General features: G+C 36.0%; 1 protein-coding gene across 2 annotated transcripts; it reads left to right on the plus strand.

The window, feature by feature from the left end:
- Positions 1–6,182: 6,182 nt before the first annotated feature.
- On the plus strand, positions 6,183–10,087 carry LOC110899459 (rac-like GTP-binding protein RHO1). 2 transcript variants are annotated; one of them, XM_022146355.2, is made up of 7 exons: positions 6,183–6,641; positions 7,666–7,753; positions 7,840–7,949; positions 8,049–8,112; positions 9,442–9,506; positions 9,630–9,695; positions 9,784–10,087. In XM_022146355.2, exons 1-7 carry the CDS (start codon positions 6,543–6,545, stop codon positions 9,886–9,888), a joined length of 597 nt encoding a protein of 198 aa, XP_022002047.1. In that variant the 5' UTR covers positions 6,183–6,542; the 3' UTR covers positions 9,889–10,087. The 2 variants fall into 2 exon arrangements, with proteins under 2 accessions (XP_022002047.1, XP_035831603.1); XM_035975710.1 differs by lacking the exon at positions 6,183–6,641 and adding an exon at positions 7,285–7,353.
- Positions 10,088–12,227: the final 2,140 nt, after the last annotated feature.

Consider the following 12,227-nt stretch of genomic DNA (forward strand, 5'->3'; position numbering starts at 1 on the left):
CTTATTTGCCCTTATCCTAATAAATTAAATAATGACATGTGTCCTCAACATGTTCTTTCTTATAATTCTCAGAAATTTCATCTTTTTTACAAGATTCTAAATCAATGTATATATAAATAAAATATATTATAAATAAAATGATCTGAGCTAAGTCGAGCCGAGCTAACAAGCGAGCCAAACCGAGTCAATCGGGCTCGTTACGAGCCAAGCTGAGCTAGACTCACTTTCTAACCGAGCCGAGCCGGCTCGGCTCACTTTCAAACCGAGCTATATCGAGCGAGCTTTTTCCGAGTTAAGTTCGAGCGGGCTCCAAGCCATGAGCTTTCTGAACAACCCTAATATATTCGTTATATGTTTGCAAATATAAAAATCATAAAATTAACAATTTTTTTATTATAAAAGTGACGTAGGCATGCCTTAATAATTTTTAAGTAAAGGTTGAGATTTTGTGAAAATGTGAAGCAAGTTTTGTTAAAAAGAATGATATGGATGTCTTTCCAACCCCCACTCTCACACATCATGATTTCATGCACACAAATCTTTTGAGGGGTTGCTTAACACACACACCGGTTTAAATGAAAACAATTACTAATTTGATCATTTGTTTGTTTAGGCCGACCTGGAAAACATAATCTAATTATTGAAAATAAAGTGTAATATAAGATTAAATGATGGAGATCCATATAAGATTAATAAGTCATACATGATGGAAAATCAAATCATTTGTACAAAATAAGCTAAACTAATATATACTTCTATAAAAGTTCTTACATTCATGAACATTTTGGTTAAAACATATTGCCCCTCCACCTCAACCCCCTTCCCCCAGTTCCCTAGGCGCCATTAGAGGGACACTATTGAATGTGTGCGAGTGCAATAATGAGATGTTTGTGGGGTCAGGTGAATATTAAAATTAATAAAGGGGCGCCATTGACCTTTTGGGGACTTTATCTCATTTCTTGGTTGTTAAAGAGGGGTGGAGCTATTGGTTGACATGGCGTAATGTGTCTTAGGTGGCACAATAAAGCCCCTAGTAGCTGCATTCCATACCCTCTGGTCTTAGTATTTTTTTACTTTGGTAAACTAAGCAATCACACAAATTATGTACCAAAGTTCTACAAGTCAAAATGGACGTTATAAGATAAAACCGTATTGGTACTTAGAAATAAGCCTTAACTGTGTTTTGTACAAAGAGAGATTACTAGTTTTGCAAGACCACAAGTGCATAGCCGACGATAAAATTTCGCCTTTTGGAAATGAAACAATCCCAACCTATACACTCTTAGGATATCTTTAACTTCTTATATGTTTGAATGTTTCATCAACATCAAAAGATAGCAAGAGACGTAAGGTCGTGGCATTAATTCATGGTCGGCTAGACTCAGTGGCGGATGTAGGCCACTTTTGTGACTTCCCAGAAACCCATTCGGTTTGAAAAAAAATGAAAAAAATTAGTAAAAACCTTGTATGATTTGGAAAAAAAAATTAGTGAGAATTAGCGAGAATCTACCAAAAGGAACTCAGTGAAAAAAGTTTTTAGATTCGCCACTGGCTAGACTATGTTGCTAAATCAAGCTAGGCCCCGGGCCCTAATTTTACAAAATATATATATAGTAAATAAAGTTTTTTCTAAAAATAACAGCTTATGCTTCAAATAAAGCAAGAAATGTAAATTTTATCTAAGCATGTTTATCTACACGGAATATTTATTTTTTATTTTTTTAACTCTATTAACTATAAACTTTTTAATTTATTATTGATGGTTACATACCCGTGTAAATGACAACAATTTATAGGCCCCAACATTTTATTTTGCTTTGGGCCTTTGAAAACGTTGAGTCACCTTGCTCTAATCATGGTTCTAAAAACCCAATAGCATCCGATTAATCATTATTCGTAGGTTCACCAAGTAATTTTTCTCTAATCGGCGAATAAATCTCTAGACAATCAAAGAAGGCCCTAGGCAATCCAAATCGGCCAAAAATGGCGGTTCCGAGCAAATTCCATCCAATTTCCAATCAAACCTTGTAAATTTCGGTGATTAATCTTGTCCACTTAAAAAATGAGCCGATAAGGATTAAAACTTGTCTTCCTAAAATAATCACATAAAAATGTGTGTGTGTATATATAATACTGAATATTACATATAAAAATCACAATCTGATTAATCACTAGTCTGTACCCCACCGATGGACCAGCGCCTTGCAATTCTTACCACTCTAATTGTAAATTGTATTATACGCTCATTTGTATCGGTGATCATTGTCATATATGTCTGGAAAATGGGTCGAGTGGGTTTGGATTGCGGGTTAGAATGGGTTCGGGTCCAAACGGGTTAGGGTCAAAATGGGACAATTCAAAAAAGGGTTATTTTGGTTCAAGCCGGGACGGGTTCATGTTAAAATAGGTTTGGGTCAAAATGGGTTTCAGGCTAGAGCAGGTTCGAATCAGAACAAGTTTCGGGTTCGAACGGGTTGCTTTTAAAATATGGTTTTTTGACTTTCTGGTTTTCAGAACTGGTTACGCGCGATCTTTTGTCGGTTTACGCATGTTAAAATGTCTATTATGCTCTAGTGGTGGCCACGAGTATTTAAGTTCCACTTATGGTGGGCCCGGGTGAGTTTTCCCCTCCAGGTCTCAAGTTCTAGTCTAGATGATAGGGGTTTCCTATTGAGGGGTTTAAATTGGGGATCTATTGTGCGGGGGGGCTATCTAGCGCGGACCCGGTTAAGACAGCATATGCTAGACCTCTCAACATTCGCGAATAATTCACATCTTTCAAAAGAAAGTGTTGATTATGCATGCGTGCCCAGTTACAGTGTTACATGTACTGGAGCCGGGAAACGTGTGTCTGCCGCTACGTTACTCGGTCCGTCATGCACTTAACTAAGCGCTCGACTCGTAACTAGCGCCAGTGCGCGTCTGCTAACGTGTTACGTGCGTACCAACGCTGGTTTACGAGTCTAATTCCGCGTTACGCGGATACCAGCTCTGGGTTACGAGTCCGATTACGTGTTTCGCTCGTACCGACATAGGGTTACGCATCCGATTATGTGTTTCGTGCATACCGGCGCTCGGGTTACACATCCGATTCAATGTTACGCGCGTACCTTTGCTGAGTTACGCGTTACGCACGTACGGGCAATGATTACGCGTCCAGTTCCGTGTTATGCTTGTACCGGCACTGGGTTACCTGTCTGATAACGTGTTACGCGTGTACTAGCGCTGACATACACGTCCGATTACGCGTTTCGCTCATATTGACGTTGGATTACGCGCCTGATTACACGTTTCGCTCGTATCGACGAAGGGTTACGCGTCTGATTTTGCGTTTCGTGCGTATTGGTGCTCGGGTATGTATCAGATTCGGTGTTACGCACGTACCGTTGTTGATTTGCGTGTTATGCACGTACGGGCATTTACTACATGTCCAATTCCGCGTTACGCTCGTAGCAGCGCTGTACGATTTCGTGTTACCCGCGTACCGACGTTGGGTTATCTGTTCGATTTCATGTTACGCACGCACCAACACCCGTTACGCGTTCTATGCTTCATTACGTGCTTATCGGTGTTGGGTAACGTTGGGATTCGGGTGCATGTGCAAGGGTGGTTGGTGTTTTGCCTCGTTGAATAACTTGAGATGACATAAATTGACCCGTTGAGTAACTTGTGGTGGTCCAAATTGACCCATTTGACTTTTAGAGATGACTCAAATTGACCAGTTGAGTTATTTGAGATGACCTAAATTAACTCGTTGACTACTTTGAGGAGGTAACCCAAATTAACCTATAGACAAATGATTTTTACCAGTGTTTTAAAAACCGGTAAATATCGGCCGGTTATACCGGTATTACCGTTTCCAGATGTAAATCCGGTATGAAACACCTCGGTAAATAAGTGAAACGGCATAAGGTTTGTACCGGTGATAATATCCAGTATACCGGTTTGAAACGTAATACCGGTACCGGCCCAGGGTTATTAGTTAGGGTTGTTACTTATTTTTATTATATATGTTACTTATCTTACGTAATTTTTACATATTATGATTATTCGTAACTAACGCTGTGTTCCCGAGTTTACTAAAAGAAAGAAAAGAAAAGATAGAGAGTTTAGAAGAGAAAAGAAAATAAGAGAAAGAAAAATACATAACTTTATTTCGCGTTCTAGAGTTTGAAGGAAAGAAAAGGAAAATAAACATTTTATGTGTTCCCGAGTGGAGAGGAAAAGAAAGAAGAGTGCAATTTTACTATTATACCCTTTTGTGTAAAATTAGAATAAAAAATAACCGTGACAACTCTTTTAAGTAAAATTAAAATAAAAAATAACCTTGACAACCCTTGATACCATAACCGAGTTTCTCATCTTCTTTAAACGTTTTGTTCTCCTTCAAATGATCCAACATTGGGTTTCTCATCCACGTTAATAACCTTATATGAATCACTATTTATAACCTTCCGATTTGCCTTGAAATTGAACCCACTAAGGCCACCTGTATAACTAGCAGCTAAATATATGCATGAGTATAACTAGCAGCTAAATATTATCATGTTGGGGGGGGGGGGGATATACCACGGTCCTCCCAACCGCCGAGGTGATCCCACCTCGCAGACCGCCACCCAGCAAGCCTGAGTCTGGGGGTAAATCTGCTACCGTAGGGGCATTGGGAACGAGCAAGACTCGAACCCGCCACCTCCGGGTTAGAATGCGGGCTGGTGGCCATTGGGCTGACACCCAATCGTTTAAATATTATCATGTTGATAATTACTGAATCAGGCTCTTACGACGCGACCCGTTTCGACGCATACCGTTTCGACACGAACCGTTTCGACCCATACCATTTCAAATCGAACCGCTTCGCCCCGTGCCGTTTCGACGCGAACCGTTTCGACTCAAACTGTTTCGACGCGAACCGTTTCGACCTGTACCATTTCGACGCCAACCGTTTTGATCTGAACCGTTTCGACCCTTACAGTTTCAACCGGTACCGTTTCGACGCATCACATTTCCTCTAAAACACTAGTTCCGCAATTGTTTGACCTAAATAAACCTATAGATTAACATTAATCATTACCCAGTATTCATACATACATTTCTCAAAGGGGAAATTCAGGCGCTTCATAATTTTCTGCTATAAACAATCAAAGCAATCTAATTTAATCAAAATTAAACAATTCAAGAAGCCAAAACCCAAATTGGACCCATGACTTTAATCAAAATTTTCAACAGAAAGACCCACACAAAGGAGAAGACGCTCAAAATTGGATGTGAAATAGGAATGTGATGTTACCTGGGAGATGAACAATAGATCACTGAATGAAGGAACAGTTACAGTTGTGGGGATAGATGATGGAAGGTGGGTTGAAGATTTGGCGGGTTGTGGGAGATATACCCGCTATATGTTTTACAAGGGTAAAAAGGAAGTGAATTAGGAACGTGGTTTTTAATTATTCTGTTCTCACCCAATCACCCCAATTTGGAATGAAACAATTCAACCCTAAAAAACCTCCCATATCTCTTCTCTTCTCTCTTTTTCTTCACCTAATAAAATCTCTGAAGCACCATTACCCTCTTCTTTCCTTATAAATCTTTTCTCTTCTCCAGTTAAGTGGATCTCTAGAAAACAGTGTAAAAGTTCATATTTAATATTGTATGAAACGAAAATAGTTGATGTATTCAACACTCAAAATGCTTAAACATATCGTACACTTTCATTTAAAAGAGCCTGTTGGAAAATTGAATGATTTTCGATTATCTATTTGATTATTTTTTATTATGAATTTACTTTTGTATCATTTTTAATATGTGATCATGCATTTTTGGATTAACTTTAGATTTGTTGTTGTAATTTATGAAATTATAAAGTTAGCTAGTCAACCCGGTTGAACCACTCGGTACAACCTGGTTCAACCGATTAAACCATTTTTTAGCCTAATCCGGTTTGATTTAAAAACCGGTTTTTAAAGAATTGATTTTTACAACTCATTCTTCGAAGAATGGATCAACACTTATATTGTCGAAACGTTGTTGCCTTGACTTTTAGTTAATTACAAATTTAATTTTATAGGCTTAACAAAATTTACAAATAATATTTTTATAATAATGTAAAGATTATTTATCTTTGCACTGAATGCCTCTTTCATCCCCACATTTGTATGTATAAATTAAGGGCAACAAATCACAAATTCACAACAAAAACTCTTTAAACTTTTTAAAATCAAGAAATCATCATCTGTTGAACGATTCAACGGCATTGTTTCCCGGCAAAACAAAGGTCCTCTCATTCTCATTTCTTTCAACAACCAAACAATTCCCACCCAAAAAAAAAACAAAATGGGTCCTTCAAAATTTCACTAGGGTTTGTTCTTGGTATTTGGCTGCAAAATTTCATCCAATTCTTCAAACAAAAAAAAGGGTAAATTTGATCTTGGGAAAAGGGAAGACAGACAGAAGAGGTGAAAAGGGGAGTTATTGGGTGATCAGCAGATCAGGTCTTCTGAGTGTAGAAGAAGAAGAAGAAGAAGAAGAAGAAGATCTGAAGAAATATGAGTGCATCAAAGTTCATAAAGTGTGTGACAGTTGGTGATGGGGCTGTTGGAAAGACATGTCTGTTGATTTCTTACACCAGCAATACATTCCCCACGGTCAATCTTTCTCTTCTCTTTTCTTTATGGGTTATGTTTGATTTTCTTCTTCTTCATTTTTATAGGTTAAAGATTTTTAATCTTGTTGAAAAAAGGTATAATCTTGATTCACATTCTTGATAAAAGATGGTTAATTTTCCTGGATTTTTTGTTTTTTCTTCTTCTTGATATGATTGTTAAAAAATTTTTATTGCTGTTTATATTGATTCCTGATTTTTGGGTGTATAATTTGGGTTATTCTTGATGATGTTGATTATGAATTTTGGTTGATGATTATCTTATTTACGAAATGGGTACGATGAGATATTTGTGTTCGTATCTAATCTGGTCTAATATTTTCGCGATGCAGATGAAGAATTTGCATGAATTTTCTTGATTTTGTCGGTTATTTCTCTAGAGTTTTTTTTTTACTTCTTTTTCGTGTTCTTGATGGGGCGAAGCTTGACGTTTTCGACCTTCGTCGAAAACGTGTATACCCAAAAATTTCTATAGAACTGTGGGGGGGGGGGGGGGTCGAAAACGTATATACCCAAAAATTTCTATACGAAAACTACATATATAACACTACTGAGCGAAAAGTTCGGGGGCTCCCCCCCCCCCCCTGCGCGGTCCCTTCAAAGCTGTGCCAATGGCTATTGATCAAAGATATAAAAGCTCCTAGCTATTTAGAGGACGTAGCGTAATGATCACATTCGTGTTGGGTATCAATTTGGTGAAAGATTCAATTTTTTCATGTATTTGGTTTTATAAACAGAAGATTTTGATTCTTCATTTCATACATTTTTGTCATTTTTTTTAATGAATAACCAGTACATTGATGGTATTTTTTAAAGCATTTTCCGGTTTTTTACTTTCATATTTTTTCTGCATTGAATTGAGCTTTAAAGCAACCTTGTTTAGTAATTTTCATTCATTTGGAAATTGCTCATTTGAAAGTTAGAAGCCAAGCATGTTTTGTAGTTAAACCTCACATTGAGTTCATCGCATCTGAGCTAAAACCCTTTGTTGAATGTGGCTTAAACAGGATTATGTCCCAACGGTATTTGATAATTTCAGTGCCAATGTGGTTGTCAATGGCGAAACGGTTAATCTAGGCTTGTGGGACACTGCAGGTAACCTTTTGAAAATCTCTATTATTCAACTTCATAATATCTGTTTGATTCACACTCACACATTGATCATGTGTTGTATGAAACAGGACAGGAGGATTATAACAGATTAAGACCGTTGAGTTATCGTGGGGCCGATGTTTTCATTTTGGCCTTCTCTCTCATTAGTAAAGCCAGCTATGAAAACGTCTCCAAGAAGGTGAAAGTCCTCTTTTTTATACGTCTTTCTGTAACTCCTAAAATAACTGATAATTTGGACTTAAAAGTTATTGCGTATTTTTGTTATTTATGTTATCAGTGGATTCCAGAATTGAAGCATTACGCCCCTGGTGTCCCAATCGTTCTTGTTGGGACAAAACTCGGTGAGTCATTTTTTCAGCCATAAAACTTTTCATTCGTATAATAGGGGTAGGGTTGTAAACGAGCCAAGTTACTCGAGGTTGGCTCGCTAAAATCTCGAATTGGGCCGAGCTTAAACGGGCCCGAACCCAGGCTCGAGCCTGAATGAAGCTTGTTTAATAAACGAGCCCGGGCCAGACCTTATATATTGAGCTTGATTAGACTCCCGAGCCTAAATGAGCCTATTCTTTTTGTAGATATAAAAGTTTAGTATTTAGTACAATGAATTCAGAGTTAAATGTCATTTTAGTCCCTGTGGTTTGGGTCATTTTGTCAGTTTAGTCCAAAGGTTTCATTTTTCACCTATGGGTCCAAAAAGGTTTCACCGTTGTCATTTTAGTCCACTGTGTTAACTTCATCCATTTTTTTGTTAACGAGAAGGGTAATTCGGTCATTTTATATGTAATTTTGTTAACTAGAAGGGCAATTCGACCATATAAAATGACCGAATTGTCAGTGGCGGATCTAGAAAATCCGCCAAGCCGTAACGTTTTATAAATAAGCCGTAACGAAATCGAAAAAACCTCAAATTTTTCCAAAATTTACACTAACTTTTCCAAATTTTTCCGCGCCAAGCCGTAGCGGGCGTTGCCCCCCGGCATAAGGTAGCTCCGCCCCTGCGAATTGTCCTTCTCATTAACAGAAATAATGGATGAAGTTAACCCAATGGAATAAAATGGAAACGGTGAAACCTTTTTGGACCCACGGGCAAAAAATGAAACCTTTGGACTAAACTGGCAAAATGGTCCAAACCACAGGGACTAAAATGGCATTTAACTCATGATTTTATATTACATAGTTAATATTAGAGTAAATTGCCAAAATCGTCCCTGAGGTTTGGTTACGTTTCTCAGTTTCATCCAAAACAATTTTTTTGTACCATATTGCCCTTCACTTTTAGGATTTTTCGCCATTTTCATCCAAATATCTGATAGAAAAAATAACCCAAGTTAGACGTTTGGATGAAAATGGCAAAAAGTCTCAAAAGTGAAGGACAATATTGTACAAAAAAGCTGTTTTGGATGAAATTGGCAAACATGCCCAAACCTCAGGGACGATTTTGGCAATTTACTCTTAATATTATTGTAAAATTATATCTAGAGCCAAACTCAAGCTTTAAAAATTACACATGAGCCGATTTCGAGCTTTGGATGTAGAGTATTGAATTGATTTGGGTCATACAAGATTTTATTTGTTCTTCTCTTTTTATGATTTTTTTTATATATTCCTCCCATTACTATTGCTTCAAACATATCTTCTTTTTAATAGAGTTGAATTTCAATGAACTGTAGATCTTCGAGACGACAGTCAATTCTTTGTAGATCACCCTGGGGCAACTCCCATTACTAATGCTCAGGTGCTAAACTCATACCCAAAAACTTTTGACCCGTTAATATATGAATGGGTCGACCCGTATCAGAATTCTGACCCATTTACCCACCTCTACATAAAAGCTTAAGTTTTTCCTAAGTATTTACAGGGAGAGGAATTGAAGAAAACAATTGAAGCTCCTGAGTACATTGAATGTAGTTCAAAAACACAGTTGGTAAGTTCGGTCTTGCTTTGCTGCTTCTTTTTTTAAGAGAATTTGTTATGTTAAACCGAGTTTTTTTTAATTTTTTTTTTTCTTCAAGAATGTGAAGCAAGTTTTCGATGCTGCCATTAAAGTTGTTCTGGCGCCTCCAAAGGCGAAGAAAAAGAAAGGAGGAAAGGGTCAAAAGGCGTGCTCCATATTGTGATCGAAAAAGAAAAAAAACAAAAAACAAAACAAGTTGTATTTCACTGTTCTTCAACCCTTGGACTCATTTTCATCTGTTTGTTGATTGATTTGTATTTTGATATTTTTAAGTACTTGAAGATGGTGATGTACTAATCCTGTAATTTGGCCAAAAGGGGTTTTTCAATGAAAGTTATACTGGCTCATATCATCTCAAAAAATAAAAAATTGGGTGATGTTTATATATGAATTTCAGACCATTCAAATCAGAGCTTTTTATGAATTTTGTGTTAACACGCATTGGATCTATGGCGGCGTCATTGGCCAAACAAAAAGGGATGCACAGTCATTGGCCAAAACAAAATGAACATGACGTGGAAAAAACAATGACAAAACATTTTTTTTAGAAAAACGCCCATGGGGGTGGTTTGGGGTTGTGGAGGGGCGTGGTTTTGCCATAAAACACCCAAATTTTTCCCCACTACGGGTGGTCTAACGTGGTGGTACATTTTGGTGGTGGTGTCGATTGGTGGTTTTTTCTTTGAAGTATAGAGAGAAAGGCCAGTAGTCATCACCATTGATTTTGAAATCAATTTTTTTAGTGTGGAAAAAGAGATATAATCCTGATGTGAATAGTTTTATAAATTTGATTGAAATCCAATAAGACTGGAAGGTATGGTGTGAGGAGGATGGGCCGCTACGTCACCGCCACGTAAGCGAGTGTGAGGATGGGCCTAAAGGCGATGAACCTAGGGGGTGGGGGATGAACCCCCTTATATATATGTATGTGTGTATGTATAGGTGTGTGTGAGTGGGTGAGGCCCGGCTTGGGCGGCGAGCAGCGGATGAAGGGGACGAGCCTGGGGTGGCGACGGAGCAAGGGGGTGGAAGGTTTGGGGCGGCGGCGAGAGGATGGGCCTGGGGCCGTCCCCCATACCGTCCGGTCTAATAACAACCTCTTAGAAATCTATACTATATAATAAAAGAAACCATTTGGAGGACACTTGTCATCATATTAGGCAATGTCTTATAGATAATTATTATTTTAATTTAATCTCTTTTATATAATTACAAATGAATCTCCTACTAAATATTATTTAGTTTAATATCTTATAGATAATTATTAGTTTAGTCTCCTTTTATCGTTAAATTTTCTCTCCTACCTATCTTAATTAAATAAATAATAAATTAATATTAAATTTTATCCTTAAATGTTGAATAATCATTTTAAAATTAAAAGTTCTTAAATATTAATTAAGAATAAAGTTAGGTATCAACTAAAAAATATTTGTTGAATCACAAGAAATAGAAGATAAATTTTTACGTATATAATTAAATAAAGTTAGGTATCAACTAAAAAATTATTTGTTGAATCACAAGAAATAGAAGATAAATTTATATGTATATAATTAAAATAAGAAAAAAACTATAAATCTAAAAAAGAATAAACCTCTAAACATATATAAGAATAGAAGGATAGATCTTTAAATATATACTTAAATAGGCAAAGAATATATAATAACATAGAAAAATAGATTAATACATTTATAAATGAATACTTAGATAAGCGAAACAAAATGTAAAAAACATAAATGATGTAAATATACATTTACAAATATATAAAACAATGTTTTTTTTGTCATAACTTTTTTGTTCTTTGGTATATAAAATTAGATTTATTCAACCCGAGTAATACACGAAATTTTAAAGATATAACTTTATTTATTATTTACTATATAAATTACAACCCGTGCAATGCACGGAGTTTTTTAAAAAATATAATTTTTTTTATTATTTGGTATATAAAGTTACATTTATTCAATCCGTGTAATACGGTTTTTAAAGATATATTTTTTTATTATTTGGTATATAAAATTATTTTACCCGTACAATACAGAGGGTTCTTAAAGATATAATTTTTTTTATTATTTAATATACAAAATCATTTATTCAACCCGTGTAATAACACAGGATTTTTAAAGATAAATTGTTTTATTATTTATCATATAAAGTTACATTATTTAACCCGTGTAATACACGGGGTTCTAACCTAGTAATACTATAAACACATTAGAGTAGTTTTATCGTTAATATCAATATTAATAAACATGATAATCAAAAGTATGTGAAATAAACACATCAGTTAAAATACATTTTAACACACTATAGATTAATAAGAATCTTCAAATATATCATCAAGTATATATTCTATATATTAAGAAACAATCTTTTAAATTTCAAACATTTGATACGGATAAATAATGTTAAAGAAAAAGAACGGCTCCACTATTTTGACGTCTATGTTTCGATAAGAGTTTCATTCAAGATTAAACAGATCAAATACAATCAGTACCATAAAGA

The sequence above is a fragment of the Helianthus annuus genome, chromosome 7, assembly GCF_002127325.2.
Source record: "Helianthus annuus cultivar XRQ/B chromosome 7, HanXRQr2.0-SUNRISE, whole genome shotgun sequence".
Lineage (NCBI taxonomy): Eukaryota > Viridiplantae > Streptophyta > Magnoliopsida > Asterales > Asteraceae > Helianthus > Helianthus annuus.

Coding starts and splice junctions, on each gene's coding strand:
- LOC110899459 (XM_022146355.2), top strand. CDS start 6,543: ATGAGTGCATCAAAGTTCATAAAGTGTGTGACAGTTGGTGATGGGGCT. Junction 7,950..8,048: donor ATGAAAACGTCTCCAAGAAG/GTGAAAGTCCTC, acceptor TTATGTTATCAG/TGGATTCCAGAATTGAAGCA. Junction 9,507..9,629: donor CTCCCATTACTAATGCTCAG/GTGCTAAACTCA, acceptor AAGTATTTACAG/GGAGAGGAATTGAAGAAAAC.